Genomic DNA, 19,804 nt, shown 5'->3' with positions numbered 1-19,804 from the left:
CTCTCGCCTTTATTTCCATCGGCGTTTCAATTAAACTCCCGCGAGCCGCTCGTCATCTTCTTGCGCGCACTCGTGGGACCGAAAACGAGTGCACGTGAAACGCCCTGTAATTTATGTAACAGTTGTCGCTAATTAGTTTGAGCGTTGGAAATCGCCACCGCTGCAGCGGGGCTGCGGTGTGTTTTTATCGTCGATCTCATTTGAGCTCGATCGATTTGAGCGCGATCAATTTAAGTGCATTCCTAATTTGGGAAATCTGTGTTCGAGTGTCCTCTTATCAAACTCTTTGTTCCGGGAAATTGAAAATGAAGAAGTTGGTGATTCCTTTATTATATTTCACACGTACCGATTGGAGACTTAATTATGTGGACTTTTATATTCCGTGAGTGAACACATTTTTTTGTGTGTCTTTATTTATTTATTTATTTATTTATTTATAAAAGATAAACGAGTATTACCTCTTGGTACACAAGCTAGTAAAGGTCGAATATTGATTAACATTAAACGTGCGCATAGATCAATTCAGTTTCAGATTACAATGTTGATAGAAAATTACAAAAATTACGGGAAAATTATATGGGAAGAGCAGGAATATTATCGTCGACAAAATTTCCGTGAGGGATCTCAATAATTATTTGCAGGTATATGAATTCTATTAAGGCGATTGAATTTACCATAATTTGTACGATAATGCTGGGTATGATAAACATTGCAGAAGCGAAGCGATCCTGGAGATACATGAAGTTTAATCTCATTAAGGATAGCAGGATAGCGCTTAATACAAGAGTGCAACATTTTAAGTGAGAATCCAGGAGTTCACGTCGCCTCTCCAAAGTTAGCAAGTTGTGTCGCAACAATTCTGATCTGTCAAATCATAACACGCCAGAGGAATATGATCATTCATGCAGTACTTGGCTAGACGAAGAGATCGGTATCCTCTCTATTAGAAATTTGTGCGATAAAAGGCGATACGGAACAATATTCTATAATAAATGCGGGCGCCCGAGTGCAGCATACAAAGTATTAAAAATTGTCGAATTGTTGAAACATTTGAAAGCTCAGTGATCAAACAAAGCCGAGTGATCCGAGGGCAATGGCGACAGCTGTTCCGCTTCATTTTTTTATTTCAGTCAGTTTCTCCATCGCGATACAGCTCGCTTCGAAACATTTCACAATTCTACAGACTACCGTTTACACTTAACTACACGCTCTTAAGATGCTTGAGAGAATTAAATTAAGTTCCGCAACTTGACATTTTGTACGCCCGCACGGAGAGAGATGCGCGAACTACCGGAATTCGAGTGTCGAGTCTCGCAAAATTCGAATTCGATTCGTGCCTGAATCCTTCGTCGATCGAGTTCGAACTGTTCGACGATTCGAGTCGCGGGCGCTTGCATGCTGATCGCGCAGCCTCGACCGAAAGCCCAGATTGCTAATTATCTTGTCAATTAGATATCAAGTCTCGACGACTCGACCCGGGTGGAATTTCGTCAATTCGATGCGACTCGACTGGACTCGCGGGGAAAATCCTCGACTAGCGCATCTCCGTCCGCGCGATACACGCCGAAAGTGATTCTTATCGTAAACGGTCGCGCTGAAAATCCGTGCGTTACGGATTTAGTAAGCACGTCGCGCCTGGAATATACACGACTTATCAATATGCCCTTAATGGCTACAAGAGTTCATCTTACGATGTAAATCGGCTTGGTCGCGTTTTAGGTATTTTAGGTTTTACGTCTCAGCGGCGTGGAAACGGCAAGAAGTAAGCGTGAAATACTGTCGGGGGTGTGCGCTAGAGCAAGAAAGTTTGGCTGCTGCGCGCGAGTATTAGAAGCCACGAAAGCGGAAGCAGAAGTCCGGGCCAGTGCCTGACGTTACTTCCGGCAGAGACGTATCCGGCGTCACGTTGCATGGCTTCCATGCGTTCCCCTGTAACAGAACGGCGAAGAAGAAAAGAAAGGGAAATGTCAAGTGTCAGAGTGGCAACGCTCGTTTCGACTCTCGGCCGCTCCGGCCCGAGCTGGCGCCGCACCTTTAATCGTTAATGCACGGATATTTGCAGTGTTGAATTAACGACGGCTTCACGTGACACCGTCTAATGAGGAGATAGAAGCGTCGTATCGATAGAAATCGCGAGAGGGAGAGACAGAGAGAGAGAGAGAGAGAGAGAGAGAGAGAGAGGGAGGGAGGGAGAGAGAGGGAGGGAGAGAGAGAGAGGGAGAGAGGGAGAGAGAGAGAGCAGACGTTGAAAAATTGCGGTATTCGGATATTGAATCTGGATATCGCGCGGCGGAAATCTTGATACTTTTTGAGAATAATGACACTGGCCACTCGTAAATCAACGTCGCTCCAAGATTACGGGATTATGGGTTCTCTCGCGTTACAAGGGATCCATTAATTATTGCCTTGTTTGAAGGATGTCGATACAGACTTCCGCGTCGTTTCCTCACTCCCCGGCGTTTAGACGCGGCGCGATGTCTCCCGAGGCACGAATCGGATCGAGAGACTACAACGGCAGCCGCCGTTGCTGCGAAATTTTCCGACAAACGGCGATTTCGTAGTCGCGCGGAAGCGCGATGTTGCCGAACAAACTCGCGCGCGGATATTAATCGCGATGGATAGCCGGCGGCGTAATTAAAAGTTTTTGTCACCGGCCTTTCGCTCTTATCTCGCCCGCGCGCCCGCGAACAGTTTCTTTTTTTCCGCCTCGATACGATAATCCTCTCTCTCTCTCTCTCTCTCTCTCTCTCTCTCTCTCTCTCTTTCTCTCGGTCGTTTCTGCGCGATCGTTCAAACCGCTGGCACATTGCGCGCAATGCAAATGATACATACTCGGCACTAAAGAACACGCGCCGCGCGAACAAGCGCGTTGCAAGCGCGTTGCAAGCGCGCTGCTAGCGCGCGGCGACGGTAACGGTTTTGCCAAGATTCATTCCGCAATATTTCCAGCGAGGCGCAAACAACGCTGACCGTAGTACACGCCGCGGGCGTGTGAAGACCCAGGGAGTAGTAAATATTTCAATCGAGCTGCCATCGCGTGCATAAATTATTGCCGCCGCCACTGGTGGAGCGGCAGACCTCGGCGGGGTTCAAGGCTCGAGAAGAAAAAGCGTTTCGCTCTTTGATCTCGCGGAATTCATTTTGCGCTCCTCATTTACGCATCGGGACGCCCCTATACTCGATCGCGTCGCTGCCCGGCGTGGAAAGTAGTTAAAGTCTTAATGACGGGGAAACCTCAATTCCGAGACCACATCGACCCTTTGAAGCTTAGATCTCAATCGCGCGCGGCTCCATCTTTATGGTTCTCCACGACCATTAACGGGAGCGAAATCTCAACTTTTCAGTGGAACCGGTAACAGGTACTTTATTTGCTGAAATTACGCTTTTAACGACTCCTTCTCTCTCTCTCTCTCTCTCTCTCTCTCTCTCTCTCTCTCTCTCTCTCTCTCTCTCTCTCTCTCTCTCTCTCTTTCTTTTTCTCTCTTTTTCTCTACCTCCGCGTTTCGTTTTCACTCTCTCCTTTTCCGATTACGCAACGCTGATCCTTCAATAACAGGCTTTATAGCGCACGAAAACTTACCCGACCATGTTACCTCTCGACCTTTCGTTCCAGAGGGAGAATATCGATAAGCGTACGTGTGTGATGCTCGAGAGCACACGCAAAAATGCAGGGAATAAGATTTATTTTCTAACTTACACGTCTCGCGCTACGAATGTCTGTAAAGTCATCGTGGAATTACGAGAAAAAGTGGAATTTCTCAATTGCGAATAATTCATATTGCATGAAATACGTGCAAAAGTTCGGCCCGCGATTGGCTCTCGTCGTTCTCTTATACCGCTCGATTGCTCGCAAGCTGTTCCTCAACCGAGGCAGCGCAATATTATTGCGACTTGATTCGAGCGGGCCGTAATAGTAATAGGCCACGTGCGGGCCAGCCAGTGGCGAGATTCCATCTCGGTAAACTGCGTGCATTCAGTAGCATGAAGTATCGATACGCTCGGCCACACCGCATGAGCACCGCGTCATCAATATTCCGCAAACGTCGCCGGCCGGGGACTACCGTACTTACTAATGACAAATTAATTATCAATTTCTTCATACGCGTAACACGTGCGCATCGTCAGATGTAAACTCGCCGTCCCTTCAATCGCGACGCGCGTTTAATTGGCCGGAGAGATTCATGATTGAATTTATTCATCTTATCGAAATGCGTTAACTACGTCAACCGCGCGCCGTCTCTCTCTCTCTCTCTCTCTCTCTCTCTCTCTCTCTCTCTCTCTCTCTCTCTCTCTCTCTCTCTCTCTCTCTCTTTCTTTCTTAAACGTCGCTCTGCCCCCGCATTTATGCCATTTTATATTCGTCGAATATTGTTTGCAAGCAAATTTATCTGATTGCAGAAGTTCCGCAAAAGTTCAGGAGGATGATAGAGTAGAGATGAGGAGAAAAAAGGAGAAAGAGAGAGAGAGAGAGAGAGAGAGAGAGAGAGAGAGAGAGAGAGAGAGAGTTTACTAGGTTAATAATAATCCTCGGATTATTATTTTATTCTTCGAAAATACTTTTTGTTCACTTAGCGCACCTCGAGTGGAAAATTAAGTGCGTACAAAAGAAAAACTGAGATCCAACTATGAGAGGAAAAGAAAACACGGTTTGCGAGCAATTTTTGCGAGCTTCTGCAATCAGATAAATTTGCTTGCGAACAATATTCGACGGATATAAAAAGGAATAATGATGGCTGACACGACTGAGCCTACCAGAGAAAAGGAGAGAGAGAGAGAGAGAGAGAGAGAGAGAGAGAGAGAGAGAGAGAGAGAGAGAGAGAGAGAGAGAGAGAAGTAGCGTTAACTAATCGCTAAATAAGAGTCGACTCATTATCCTCGCAGACACCTCGCGGCGGCAACCTGTTGAAAATTTCACTCGTTCCGCGCGATCGCGTTTCACGTCGCGCGATCGACGCGCGTGCATAACGCGCCGGGCTAATTATCAACACGCACACACTTGGGCGCGGATCGCTATCGACCCGCGCTATCGCCGTGGCCGTATCAATGGCAATCTCCAGAATCCGCGCGGCAATGTGTCGCCAAAGCATGCCTGCGTATAGCCGAATATGCCCTGATGCCGAGGTATTCGTACGAAAGCCGCGTCATTAACCGTCATGAATCGCGCGTGCGATAGAGAGGCGACCAATAGCACCGCCACCATCACCACTGGCCATCCGTGTTAGCGTCTGGGAATGCGACACGTGTGTTACGGTGTGTTACACGTGGCACGCATACTCTTGCAAGCGTGAGCAAGGCGCTCGCAAGCGGAAGCGAAATCCGCGTCCCGCGGCGGCGACGATCCGCACCGCCGTGGTTTCTGATCGCGTGCGTGCCTGCCGGCACTTGACGGTCAATATCTACTTAGCACCTGCTGCATGGACAATGCGGAATGGATTTGACACGTGCCCTCGACCGCCGTTCCGGCCTGTGACGCGCCGGCGACGCCCGACGCGTTGATTTCTCCGCCGGAGGCTCCGAAACTCCCGGACGACGGAGGGAGGGTTTTTGTTGGCCGAGAAAGTTTCGGAAATTTTCGTACTTGTTGTACGGAGAAAGTTACACGTCACGGATTCCATGGGTTTTAATTTACAGTCAATGTTTGATAAGAGCCTGTCCGGTGTAACTCGAAAGCAATTTATTGCAATGACTTGGAGAAAAGTGTACGCACCACTTGATTACAACTGTGGCGCTTTATTATTAGTTTTTGTTATTATTAGTAATTTTTCATTATTATTTTTAGTAATTTGTCCAGCTGCCTCCGTTATCAATAATATTGCATCTTTCGACTAATTTCGTGGCACACATCAAGGTAAGAATCTCCAAAATCAATCGAATTTGTCAAGCCAACTTCTCGATCTTCTAAATATTTCTTTCCTCCACGAAACTTAAGCTCCATCAGTGCCGCGAGCTGAAATAAAAGATCCCGAGGAGATTATCTAAAAGATATCTAAAAATCCGAGAAACCCGAGGCGCGTAACTTTCTCAACACAGTCGCCAAATTTTCCGCCACCTCATCGTCGAGATCCGCGGCGAATTCAGCTTCGCTCCGAATACGACGCCGGCTTTTCATTACCCTCGCCGAGCGTTTCCGCGGCGTGTTTAAGTTCTCCGAAAGTGGAAGGAAGAAAAATAACGGCCGTCGATATAATATAAAATAACACGAGCTTAATTATAAGCCGAGAGAACTGATACTCTCGGCTTTAGCCCGAGCGCGGAATGAAAAATTAATTTTCAATCTGCGATACCGGCCGGCGCGGGCGGTATGAGGATCGCGCGGTGTAAGGGTCGCAAATAATTTCCCTCGTGAGTCAATAATTTTTTCGGTATTACTCGGCGACTCGGAGCAGAGTCGGCTCGGCAAAGGCCGAGTATTAGCGGGCGCGCTTGATTACGCGCGCTTGTGCGGCATCCGCAATGCCCGTTTTCGCGCTGTGTACAATTATTCCGGCTTGCACAAGCGACGTCCGTTTACCTCAGCGTATCCGCGCGATTACCGTTCTCTCTGCACGGCTCTCCCTCCTTTCCTCTTTTTCGTGCGGCGAGTGTATAAGCACGTAATAAGCGCGACGACGCTTCCGCGAACACGCCTGCATTATAGCCGCGTGAAGTCGCAATGATATACGAGCGCTGCAAGTTCACGAGTAACTTGCACTTTAGCTCATCCGCCGCTTTTAGCAGCTCCTTAAACACCGCCTCGGGAACTGTCCGCCGGCCGCTCTGAGACTAACGTCCGAGGCTGCCTGAAAGAATGCTAAGTTTCGGGGAAATGGGGATTTCCGGTTTTAATGGATTTACGATTCACCGTCCCTCCTTCGCTTGAACTTGGCGCGTAGCGAAAATTATTGTTTTCGGCCGTCGAGGTTGCCATTGTCCGACAGCGGGGAAATTGAAAGATTATGTATGAATCTCTGGTTGGAATTTCGGTTAATTCCGGCCATTTATTTCACACCGATTTCAACATCGGTTCGAAGAGATCGTTTCTGAAGAAATATCCTGTATATACATTTTTTTAATTTTATACATATCGAGTACGAAATTTAATAACATCGTACATTATATTAAGGGACGACGGCGCGAGGGCGGGGAGAGAGCGCGAGATAAGAAGCAGCAGGAGCGAGATCCAGGAGAGCGGAGAGTTTGGAGCCGGTATAAACGACAGTCTAGGGAACCGTTAGGTATTAAACTCCCTGCAAACTTCCGCAGTCCGTCGTGCTCGATATATATTTAAAATATCCTGGAAGTACCCATGAATCGTCCAGACTGAGCCGGTGACGTAGCGAGGCACCGGGGATTCGCAGGGTGTCGGAAAGTGATATCATAACTCGCTGCAGCGAGGCGGCACGTCCTGCGATTTGCGGGGCGATATTTAACGTCTGTTTACGTCTCCGTCGTTTCTTCAACGTCGCCACTCGATCGTCGGCTCTTCGATGTTCCTCGAGCGATCTCTCACGCGAGTGCAGAACACGCGACATCCAGTCAGCGAGCACAATCGAATCGATCGCGATGAGAAACGTTCGAGCGAGACTGACAGGCGCGGACGAATACACGCGTATAAAAAATACGTCTTACTTAAAACGCCCTCGAAAGTCCACAGTCGGTCTCAAGGAGCGGTGAGAATGGAACGAGCCCGAAGACAACCAAGAGGAGAGAAGAAAAAAGGAAACAAAAAGAGCCGCGCCTGAATCGAGATAGTGAAATTAAAAGAGGTCAAGAGAGAGAGAGAGAGAGAGAGAGAGAGAGAGAGAGAGAGAGAGAGAGAGAGAGAGAGAGAGAGAGAGAGAGAGAGAGAGAGGGAAGAAGGGGGAGAGAAAAAGAAGAAGGAACTTTCGACGGAACCCTCGACCACCCTTGGCACTCTCCGTCTGCCGCAATTCTGAGCTGGATAGCCGCCGCGAAGCAACGAACGAACGAACGAACGAACGAACGAACGAACGAACGAACGAACGAGAGAGGAATATCCCGCCGCGAGGTGCAAGCCGCGCGAAAACTCGGCGATGTGCAATTAGGAAAATTGAATTCCGGCGTAATTAACTTTCTTAATTAATGGAATCGCGGAATTGTATCTTTAATCTGGCCGATCATAAGTGCCGTTGGCAGGCGCGGGAACGTCGGGCCAGTAACTGACAGGAGAGGAGGAGACAGAGACAGACAGACAGAGAGAGAGAAAGAGAGAGAGAGAGAGAGAGAGAGAGAGAGAGAGAGGGAGGGAGGGAGGGAGAGAGAAAGAGAGAAATAGAGGCAGAGTCAAGGGGATGAAGCGTTCAGGACTCTTGGAGCAAGAGAGGAGCTACAAAGAGGGTGCCGGCGAAGGGGTAACGGGGGGTGAGATAAGAGGGGATGCAGGTGGAACGGGAAGAAGCACACAAGACTGCCGGCGCAGGAGAGACGGAGTGGGGAGGGGCGGGCGTCGACTGCGACAAGGATGGGAAGTCGCTGTAAGTTTTGATATATGCGCGACGTTATTTACGATCGCATAAGAATTAGCCGAGACGGCCGCCAAAGCCGCGTCCGACATCGGCGAAGACCGGCGCAAAAAGCACGGCTGATGCCGCGGACTGGCACCGCGCTCCGGGCGTTTTTGCGACGCACATTGGCTTCCTCAAAAGTCGTTAAATCCCGCGCCGCTTGCGACAAATCGCGCGCAAATGGCGCTTCTTACCGGTCGCGCGAATGTTCGGTGGAAACGTTCACGGATACTTAAGGCGCGCGCGCGCGAGAACGAGAGGACGAAGGGCCGCGCGCATTTGGTGCGGCGGCTCTCGTGATTTAGTGAGGTCGGTAAGTTAAGGGACGAAATCTGTGTGTGAGTGCCGTCGCGCGCGCAATCGGAGTGCCGGCGTTCGATGGGGAATTAAGAGGAGGAATGAATCCGCGCGCGGATTCGGAACATTCTCGGCGCGAGTTTGCCGCTAATTCGCGACTGCCGGCAAGGTCAAAATGACCTCCTCGGGTCCTCCTTGTAATATCTCTGAGAAGAATCACTCGAATTTATGAGATTTCATACCTTGTAGTTGTCATGGACTCTTCCTGGTTGAGTGAAAAACGAGCAAAGATTTTTACTCCTGCCTAGGACATTTTTTTCGAAAACCTCTCCGCCTCTCTCTCTCTCTCTCTCTCTCTCTCTCTCTGTCTCTTCCTCTCTCTGTCTCTCTGACCGGTCCAGTAGAAATGGGTCGCGTTAATCGTCGGTAGTTCTAGTGTTAATACGACGGAATCTCCTCCTATCTTCCTCTTTCTCTCTTTTTTCTTCTTTCTCCTCCATCGCGCTGAAAAAGTTCTTGTCGAGATTAAATTGTTCTTGTACGCTATAAAGCGCGTAAGAGGAAATATCGCAGGGAGATTATCCCGGCCGTGTTCTACAAGTGAACTGAGAAACGTACTTTCCACTTTACCCTCTTATCCGAGACAATGCATTAGGGCGAAATTATCATTTCCTTCCTCTTTTCTTGCGCGCGCACGCGCGCGCGCGCGTTGGCCATCAATTTTACCTGGCGGATAAATGTTGGATCGCCTTCCCCGAGGAAGAGTTAAATAAGACATTAAGGCGGATCGCTTTCCGCCCCCTCTTGTTTACGAGCTCCGAAAAAGGCCCGCGCCCTCGCGCAGCGCCGGTCATCTTTAATTAATTATCCGCCGCTAATCCGTTCCGGCGTTTTGATTAACGCCCGGCGGCCGCTGATTATTTCACGGGATGACCTCTTTCCGGCTGTCCGCGTTCGACGTGAATTTCGAGCTGCTTCCTACGAATTCCCCGGCGAAACGAGACACCGCCGTATTTCGGGAACGCGTAGCGCCAAATCGTTAATCGAATCAATGCCGTTCCAATAAAATCCAATAAAACGCCCCGCCCGCGTCGTCGACTCTCGCCGCGCGGATTTCCAAGTTCTCGCCGGCAATGCGAAGCTTTTTATCGGTCTTAACCCGACCCTCTCTCCAATCTCGAGAGTGGCAATAGTTATGAGCTCGGTTCCCGATTATCGGGTCGGGTGCCAATAATTAATTGCAGAATCACCGATTATTAGAGCCCCGCGCGCCCCTGCGGCATTCCCGAGACAGCTGGGGAGAAAAGTTTCCTTCCGCTCTCCGGCTCGTCCATCCGCAGGATTGAATATAAACTTTCGGCACGACCTCGGCCGGATCGACGTCGATCTGTGTGTCGAGAGAATCGTGGGTGCGATAAACCCTAAACTCTTGCGACGAATCTCGCAAAAGTTTCCGCAAAAGCGGAGGAAATATTCAGAAAATAACGTCGCGACGTTTCGCTGCTCTGATTCTCGATCTACAATCGGCCACGAAGGATCACGGGTTAAGCTCCGAGGGAAGAATCGCGGTAGATTTCGTTTACCGGATCGTGTAACGAGTAAATCCGGAGTTTTCGGGTGAAGCGACGCGATTACGTTCGCGTGCCTTCATAATACGCGAAACAATGCGCAGGCAGACCGGCGGAGAGAACGCACGTTGGCTCGCAAAATTAGAACGACACGAAGAGAGCATCGTTTCGTGTTCGCCTCAGAGAAATCCGCCCTCTCCCCCCCCCCCCCCAGAGAAGGATTACTTCGTCCCTGATATTACATTCCTCTCGCTCATCGGCGAGTCGTCGATTCGCTTAATCAATCACGGTCACGCGGGATTACGCTCGCGAGGCGCGAGTGCGCGCTCGAACGTGGTGTTTCCGCTCCGTCGCTCTTTCGCGCGCGCGCGCTCATAAAAATGAGCGCTGTCTCGTTTAATCCTATCGCAGCGGCGCACTTCCTTGGCGGCGCAGCTCGTCCGTGCCGATAAACTGCGCGAATTCGCAATCTGCGAAACTGGGAAACGAGTGGCCGGACTTCTGATTTATCGTCAGCTCTCTCTCTCTCTCTCTCTCTCTCTCGGCCGCTCTCGCGCAACTGCGTATCGCGCCCGCCGCGGTTGATGCATCGCGCTCGCGTATGAGCGAAGTGCTATTGCAAAGTGACTCACAATCAGGCGGAAATTCAGTTCCGCGATACGCAGTGCGAGTGAATCGAACTCGGCCCTCTGTCCGCCGCCAATTTTTCCGCGCGCGTCCACGATACGCGAGTTTGCATATTGCGCGCGTCGTCATGATCGTTGCCGCTTCGCGCCGACTTTGCGCGGACTTTGCAGCGCGCAGCGCGCGCCGCGAGCCGCGAGTCCCGCCGATTGTCGCGCTTCATTGGTATCGTTTCTGTCGCATCGCGAAGTAATCCGGCGCGCACTTGCGCGCAAATAGTCGGCTTAGCAAACAGCGACGCAACGTGCAGATATACAATTTATACGCCGGCGCTGCCCGCTCCGGCGCGGCGAATTAATTCCACATTCTCGTCGGAGATTTACTCCGACGTATATGAGGAAGCTGCACGGAGTCGTAACTTTACAGTATTTACAGTGTGTTTACGACCGCATAAATAATAATAAAGGATTTCGCGCGGGGCCACGTCGAGTGTGCTATTACGGTTTCGCGTTTGCGCGCGCGTTCGCACTTTTGTATTATGATATTATTAAACGGCGATAAAAACGCACTTCTTCCCCCAGTGCCGAAATGAAATCACGAAGCGCTCTTACGAAATGAGTCGCGTTCTCTGCGTCAACGACCTTCTGCAATGCGGTATTGCACCCGCCTGGTATACAAGTTTCCCGGATTTCCCCGGATACAACATGGATTCCGGAAATTGGAATTTCCAAAACTTCTCCGCCAATATTGATTTCTCGATCGCAACACCAATCAGCCACCCCATTCTTATCCCAAACATGTATGTCCTTTGTGTTTGATAGAATCGAAACGGAAATACTGTGGAAAGTATGGCGCTTCCTTTTCCAGCCGGTACTCGCAGGAGTGTGATGTTTAAAAAGTGCAACGTAGGGAATAAATTCCACTTGCTCTGCCTAATGATTTCTCAAAAAGAAAGAAAAAGAAAAAAATTCTTTCTACGTAATGTGATCTAAACAGAGAGAGAGTCTTATGTTTAAAACAAAAATACAATATATACATTATTTTACTCAAAATATTTCTAATTTATTTCAGAAAGTGCCTGAGAGCGAAATAATAGAAATAGTCATTTGTTCTGCTTAATGATTACCCCAAAAAATTTTTCTTTCTGTGCGATGGGATCTAAAAGCTTCATGTGTCTAAAACTTATTATATTTAATATATACATTACTTCACCCAAAGTATTTCTAATTTATTTCAGAAAGTGCTCGGGAGCGAAACGCTCGAAACAGTCGAGGCGCTGAGAAGCCTCTCAAGTATTGATTTATATTTGCAAAATGTCCGCGACTGTTCAAAGCGTTTCACGCACGCATTTCGTCGAGCAATAATTCTCGAAAAAACGCAACGTACTAGTGGGAGGGAGAGGAGGAGGGAGGGGAGGATTAGAATGAGCGCGCGCGAAAACCAGATGAAATGACATTATTACTTCACACTCGGGCAGCATCCGAGGTAAGGCGCGGGGGGAGGGAGGGGGTTCTCCTGATCCTCTTCCATTATATGTGTGTGCCAGTCCGCGATATTCACTTCCATATCGCCGCGCGCGCGCGCGCATGCGATATTTACGTCGATATACGCTCGTAAAAATCGGGCGATGCACTTCGCTTAGTTACGCGCGGACGGCGTTTCCTTCGGGCGCGGCGTAAACCGCGTAAATCCGCAATCTACGAGGCCGCGAGTCGCCTAAGTTCTGATTTATAGTCGCACGGGGCGCGTTTCGCGCGGATAGACACGGGGACAGATAGCGAAGGGCGCACACGCGCGTGCAGCAGCTCGCCCGGGGAAAAATGCGACGACGCCGGCGACGCCGCGCGCGCGCGCGCCGTCCTCGGCTGGCACGGCGCTTCCTCGCAATAACCTCCGAAGGGAAATTCACGATAATAGAGACTACCACGTGAATTTCGCATTCAAGTGTCCCCGCGATTCTCCCCGGTCTTCGTTTTCCCGGAGCAGCTCCGCTGCCGCTACTCCTCCGCGGGTTCTCATCCTTCTCCGTGTCGCGCTTCCAGCCTTCGTACTTCCAGCCGGCACGTTCTCGTACACTTTTCATTTCCTCGCCGAAGTCTTCATAATTTTTCTACCTTCATCTTGTCGCATTTCCCAACTTCTCTCGTCGTTATTTCCCCGTCGCCGACCGGCCGGCCCCGGCCGGCCGTCGAGTGCTCGCGCTCGCTCACGAGAGACTCGAAAGCGCAAACTTGCACACTTAGGCGGAGCGCTTCGCGAAAGGCTGCGAGGACTACGTCTGAAAAGGATGGCCCATGCCACAAAGGCATCCGATCTTTCTTTGGCTCGACTCCTATCGGAGAAAGCTAGACGAAGCTGGCGTGACTGAGGCCAGCGGAAGGCGAGTGTAGAACTGTCCTTTATATGCCTTGTCTTGAAACCTCTCATAAAAAGTCTACGTACATAAGTCTACGGTCGAAACACAATCTCTGTGCTCTGTGCTAAAGAGGCGAGAAAAAAAATCGATGGTTTGAGAGACCGGGAGAAAAAAGAGTTGGGGAGAAGCTATTCTCTCTCTCTCTTTCTCTCTCTCTCTCTCTCTCTCTCTCTCGTCTTGTTCCTCTCGCGCTATCGATTGTGCTTCAAATAGTAGTGTGCTTCGCTTATTCTCTCCTCCTCGTATCTCTAATTCCGCACTCATTCCCTCGATCTTCAAGAGAAGAGCGAAGAAAAAAGCGAAATGGAACGTGCGACGAAGGTTAAGCGGGGAAAAGGAGGGAGGAAACGCGAGGAATCTCCGTTTATACATCTCCGCTTTGCCCCGCAAGTTTCTTCCTTTCTCTCAAACTCTACTTCTTCTTCGTCACCGTCGTTCTACCTGTGAACCGCAATTTCTCTCCTTCCGCGATTCGTTCGTTCCTCGTCCTCCTCGGACGCGTTTTCCCTCCTGCCGCCGTCTCTCGCCCCGGAGTACACGCGGTCTTCCGTCTTTTCCAACCCGCTCTTTCGCCCCCCTCCCCCCCCCCGCCGTCCCACCATCCTCCCTGCCGCTTCCGCTCCTTTTCATCCTTGCCGTGGCGACCGAGGGGCTGAGCTAGACAAATAGCTCCAGCGTGAAATACCGCCGCCTCTTTAAAACTTTAAAGTGTTTCGAGTAATCCTAAGGCACGACTTTACATCATGGTTGTACCCCGCGGAGGATACACGCAGCAGCGCAGGAGGAAATGGAATATCGGTGCGCGCCCGTGGAGGACTTCCGGCTACGCCCGTGGCACATCCGACGACAGCGAGATTTCCCGGAAGAACGCGCGAAACGCGTGAGTGTGCGCTGTTGTTATATCGTTATGTAACGCGAAATGTCCGACACGCTTCTATTTCACTTTCCGTTGTCTTACAATGCCGGTGCTCTGACCCGTTCTACCCCGCCCGACATCGTCATTTCGGGGTGTCGTTTGCCATCGTCCAACGATGCCGTCGAAAACTCGGCGATTTTCACAACGCGCGAGGAAGAATCCGACAATCGACGATTAATCGTGTCGATTATCGACGGACAATCTTTCCCAGCCGCGCGTTATATTCTCATACACGTAATTATTCTTACAGACGCAGTTGCTGTTGCTTCCTCGTCGCGATAGACCAATAGAAGCGGTGAAAGGCCGAGACTAACCTTCCTCAACGACCAAGGTGACAGTGGCTGATCGACCCTCCGTCGGCCTGCATGAGTAGTTCCCGACGTCATCCTGCGTCACCGCCGCCAAAGTCAACACAGACACCGTACGTGCCGCACCCCTTTCGGTCTCCACGTTGATCCCTCCGCGCGCTGCCTGGATCAAGAGTAAGCGAGTGAACTCGGCGATGAGGTGAGTAAGAGGAAATTTTATATATCCGAGAGAGACGGCGGGGAGGCAAATCTCGCTCTTTTCTCCCAAGACCAATTTACGACCGCGTTTCCCCGATGCAGCCAGCGAGCCAGCGAGAGAGAACGATACACACAATAAGGAGACACGCGTGGAATCGATGAACCGTCTCGTAGCTCGGGTTATTCTGTGCGTTCATGCCCGTATTATCAACACTCCGCCGTGTTACGAGCGTGTCTGTTCCGCGTCACGGCATCGAGGAGTGACAAAAGTGCTGAGGAGCACCTTCTCAAGTGGATTTTCCCTCAGCTGACTTGAAACTGCGGAAAATAAATGGTGTCTTGTCCGTCGGGACACAGCTAAAGTTTCAAAAAAATATTTTCGAATCGCGAGCCTCCCGCTGGAGGGTTTCCCCGGCGTGTCCGTTTTTCGAAATTTTCTTATAAGATAAGAGCGTACGCATTTTTTACATTCAGATTCGAAGAAGAAAAAGCGAGACGGAAAAACAAGGCTGCTTCGTGCTTGCGGTTTCCTTGAAATTTTGGGAAATTTTCAAGTTACAGGAAACCTCTTTAAGACTCGCGGAGAGACTGCCAAAAATCCGCCGAGAGAGGGGTCGAAGGGATTCCGGAGAAAGATTTTGGTTGGATGGCTTTTGTTAGGCTGGAGAAAACCCCTGCTGGAGAAAAATCGAACATCCGCGCGTCTCCGGAGATATCGCCTAACGAAAGCGACAAATGACGAGGAGAGGAGCCTCGAGCGGACGGATATCTGTGTTTGGAGAAACACAGCGCGACTCGCGCGCGCGTGTCGAGGCCGACGGGATAAGGCCGCGTGAAGCCGACAAAACCGCGTCTACCCGGCGGAATCGATCAGCAGCCTCGAGCCATCGCCGTGGTCGTTGGCGTATCGCGCGGAAGAAACAGCCGACGCAGAGGCTACCACGCAAACAAAAATGTGGAAGACGCGCTAGGCCGCGGGGAGGGGGAGGGGGAGGGTGATATGACCCATATCTCTCCGTCGCGTCGGGGCCGATGATATACGAGCCCCTTTTTCCCCGTCCTTCCGATTCCTGGTCGTCAAACAGAAATTTCATTAGAGCGCCCCGCGTATCCAGCTGAGGCTGCATTACCTGGAATGTTAGGAGTTTGTTATCCCGAAGCCATTGTACACCCCTGATGGGACGGGTCTGATACGGCGACAATATGACGCATCTCAGGGTGATCGTCGAACCCGCCGGCACCCTTTGCTCCCGGGGACCCATTATGTCCGCCACCGGCGCGGTACTCTCATAACCTGGAAGTCATGTACGGACAAATATCATGCGGTGGCCGAAGCAATTGAATGACCGTGTCGTGACGAGATTACGCGCACATCCCCGGCGCCGGGGGTGGCCGCCCGCGCTGCTGCTGCTGCGCAACCTACTTACCTACCAACCTACCTACCTACCTGCCTACCTACCACCCTCCCCGGCTCGCCGCCGGCCGAGGTCCGGGATTTCCCGGCCGTGTCAGAGCCGAAAAATTCCAGCGAGATCTCTTCCGAGTTCCTCGGACGGGGAGCGCGAATTTTTCGCGCCGACGCGACGCGCGCGACCTTGACGCGGCGTGAAAGAATCATGCTTTTTGTCGTGATTATTATTTTTATCATGTTGCTAAGTTATTACTAGATTGCAGACCCGAAGAACGATTTGATCGGCACGTTTCTCTCAGAGCACTGCCGGACGTGTTTACCCCTTTATATCCTGAATTCATTTACCCGAGGCTTCGTTACATTTTTGTGCAATTAAATTAGGCCTTTAGCATAAGAAATTACAAACATAAGGAATAGGGAAATACATTTTACAACCATTCAATGATTAAATTTTATTTTATCTTGCGAGTTTAACCGACAGGAATGCAGAGTAAGACACGGAGAAAAAGTTCGGAAACATGAGCGGCACTTTGAAGTTCCGTCAGGATATAAAGGGGATTAAAACAGTTGATTAATAAAAGTATTTTTGTACACTGGAATTTACGGCGTACTATCAGCAGCAGCGTGCGAGACCAGAAAAGATAATATCTTTAGCTACTTACGCACTTACACACACACACACACACACACACACACACACACGCACGCACGCACACACGCACGCACGCACGCACGCGCGCACGCACGCGCGCACACATTAGTATAATTCGCAAGGAAACTTCCCCTCGAGTGGCAAACGAGGGCCGCGAGGACGTTACGCGTCGGCGAGCGGCGAACAAACGGCGACGCAGAAGAACGCAAAGGACCTCCTGCAACTTTTTAATTGACAGCGTCATAGAGAGCGTAACGTATCGCGAATACCCACTAATTGACGCAATCCGTCCTCGGTTTTAATATCCCGACCAGCCGGATTAACGCACTAGACCTTCCCCCCGGCGGGAAGAAACGTGGGGCTGGGGGGGAGGAGAGGGCGGGGGCAGAGGTGGGCGCTTTGGCGCTCGCGCGCGCCATCAAGGGCACTCGACGAATGTTATGCAATGATTTTAATTAATGCCAGCGTTATATCCACTTTCATTGCGCCGGCGCTCCGCCGCCGACGCGGCACAAAGTAGAGTACGCTGAAGTGGCAAAAAACGTGTAGTAACACGTAGCTCGCACGTAGATGCACTGTCACAAGCTTGTACATTTTAATTTAGAAAGCAAGGACAAGCACTCGTTTAATGCGCGAGCCATGCACCGGACGCGCGGCCGTTGTGCGCGCGCCGCGCATCGACCTTCACAAAGTGTACCGTAAAATTAGCCCGCCTTGAAAACTCTCTTCGGTTCCCTATTACACATACGATAAATTGCGAGAGAGCCTCCCGTTACAGATCCCTCGCGCGCTCGCTCGACATAACGAAGCTCGACATTCTCCTTTTATGACGCGTCGTATCTGCACACGGCGGCTGCCCTTCGTCTTTACCCGCGGATATTGCGCGGTTCTCACCCTACTGGCGAGCGCGGCGATGCACCCCGAAGATGCGGGGGTTGCAGCGGAGATACGGCGTGCGCGCGGTAACAGCGCGTGATAAAGTCGCAAACGAAGAGTCATGCGCGAGATGCGTCTTGTTTTCATTACGGACGCGAAAAGGAAAAAGGGAGAGATGAAGGATCGCGCGCGCGCGAGGAAACGTATGGAATGCCAGTTGTCGTGTGTAGGAGAGCGGGAGGGAGGGAGGGAGAGCGCAGGACGAGATATTGTCCGAGATTGTGACTCGCCATGTGATGACTTTGATCATGACCGCTCTCGAGGCGGGCGTTCTCGCGGAATAGATTAATAATTCGCCGTCGTGCCTTCAAAGGGCACAAGAAAAGTGGCCGAAAGTGAGAAGCCCCCGGCTTCGCTGTATAAAAATATCGAGACACGTATACATTATTCAGCACGAAGACCGCGGTCGAGACTCATTTAACGGGCCACTCGTATCCCCTTGGAACTCTGAACTCTCGCTGGTCGACGAAGAAAAGGATACGAAGAAGCCGCGGTGGGACCGCGGGATTAAGGATAATCCTATTAGACTTAAATGAATCCGGCGACGACTGCGTTCCCTCTAGCGAAATATTATGTTATGCTGTTATTACTGTAAACTCGCCCGCAGCCGACGTTTCTTTCCCGTGCGCGCGCGCGCGCGGTTCTGCTCCTTTTGTTGCCAGGAAACTTTGTGGATAAATTCTCTCCCGTGATCCGCGCGCGCGCGCGCGAACATTCGTCGAGTTCTTGAGCAATCCTTGAGCGTGGATTCGACGTTCCGCTATGTGCGAATATACCCAAGCGTTAAAATGCGATTTCGGCTTCTGCCGGGCTCTGCCTGATTTTCCATACACGCTCTTCCTGACGCCGCGCCGTCGGTTCGCCGCGAGATTCGATGTTACGGCCGAGTTGGGAAAAGCTCGCAACAGCTGCTAATTGCGAGACGAAAAATCGCGCCTCACTGTCGGAACGAACAAAGCGCAGCGGCACTTAGTCCCGATTTGTGATCCGCGGCTCTGCACACAATCAGCTTCCTCCGGCGATACTTTAAATTTCCAAAATGCCGCTGACGTGTCGCGTGTCGTATTGCGAGCAAAAGCGATCTCGATTAAGATCCGCGCCGAGGACAAAAATTTATCGCGCCATTACGTCGCATTATTATTCGCGCGCACTTCCTTCCTCTCGCCTTTCTCTCTCTCTCTCTCTCTCTCTCTCTCTTTCGTTCTCATTGTCTCCTTCTCTCTCGCTGCCCTTATTTATTCGTTGTGAAACTTCGACAATAAAGTCGGCAGCGATCTGTGTGACCATCTTTAAGTCCCGCATATACCGCGAGCGAGAACGAGAGGAAAGTTAGCGCGAGTGTATATTTATTAGCCGAGTGAAACTGCGTGGAGGGCGTTCTGGGCGGAAGCACGTCGCGATACGAAAATATTCGCAGAGTCGGAACTTGGCCATTAGGTTGATGGAGCTGTGAGGCGGCTGAGGAAATATTTAACTGTGTAATATCGCGGGTAATAATTAAGTTCATCGCGCTGGCGCTGCTCCAGTTCGAACGTGAAAATCAAAGACGCTCGGGGTGAATTTCGAGGAGAGACGGCCGAGAGGAGTCCGCTGTGTGTCAGCGGTGGAAATGGAGATCCAGTGTTTACGTAACCGGGGATGCTCGTGGATGAGGCGAGATACGGCTCCTCGTAATCTGTCGTCCTAACGTAAATAAAAAGCAAGCGCGAATTCAGGAACGTCAAATACGTCAAGGTTGGAGGACGACGTAGCTGAAATAAAACGACGTTCCTTAAAAGAATTATGAAGCGGCTGAAGAAAGTTCGCAAGAAGAATCGACGACGGATCACGAGCGTCAAAGCCAGGGCGATGTCGCACTTATCCTTAAATGATTGATGTCGCCCGGTTACCACGCGGAAAAAAAATAGGAAGTCGCTTCTAATGATTTTTTAAAAGGTGTTTGGTGTACCGGGACGAGACACGTCTTTCTCAATC

General features: G+C 50.7%; 1 protein-coding gene across 5 annotated transcripts in view; it reads right to left on the bottom strand.

Moving 5' to 3' along the window:
• Positions 1 to 426: 426 nt before the first annotated feature.
• LOC105186125 (zwei Ig domain protein zig-8) overlaps positions 427 to 19,804 on the bottom strand; it is a 117,892-nt gene continuing 98,514 nt past the window's right edge. For 2 of the 5 annotated variants that reach the window (XM_025301362.1, XM_025301363.1), the window contains exons 6-8: positions 15,962 to 16,134; positions 14,640 to 14,796; positions 427 to 1,929 (exon numbers count right to left, since the gene is read on the bottom strand). In XM_025301362.1, coding sequence (XP_025157147.1) covers positions 1,793 to 1,929; positions 14,640 to 14,796; positions 15,962 to 16,134 — 467 coding nt within the window. In that variant the 3' untranslated portion in view covers positions 427 to 1,792. Of the gene's footprint in view, positions 1,930 to 14,573; positions 14,797 to 15,961; positions 16,135 to 19,804 lie in introns of all 5 variants that reach the window. The other 3 variants (XM_011146139.3, XR_003113331.1, XR_003113332.1) reach the window with 3 other exon arrangements.

This window comes from Harpegnathos saltator, unplaced genomic scaffold, assembly GCF_003227715.2.
Source record: "Harpegnathos saltator strain DR-91 unplaced genomic scaffold, Hsal_v8.6 scaffold414, whole genome shotgun sequence".
Classification (NCBI taxonomy): domain Eukaryota; kingdom Metazoa; phylum Arthropoda; class Insecta; order Hymenoptera; family Formicidae; genus Harpegnathos; species Harpegnathos saltator.
Note: the sequence above shows the minus strand (reverse complement) of the source record. Positions and strands in the feature narration are given on the sequence as shown.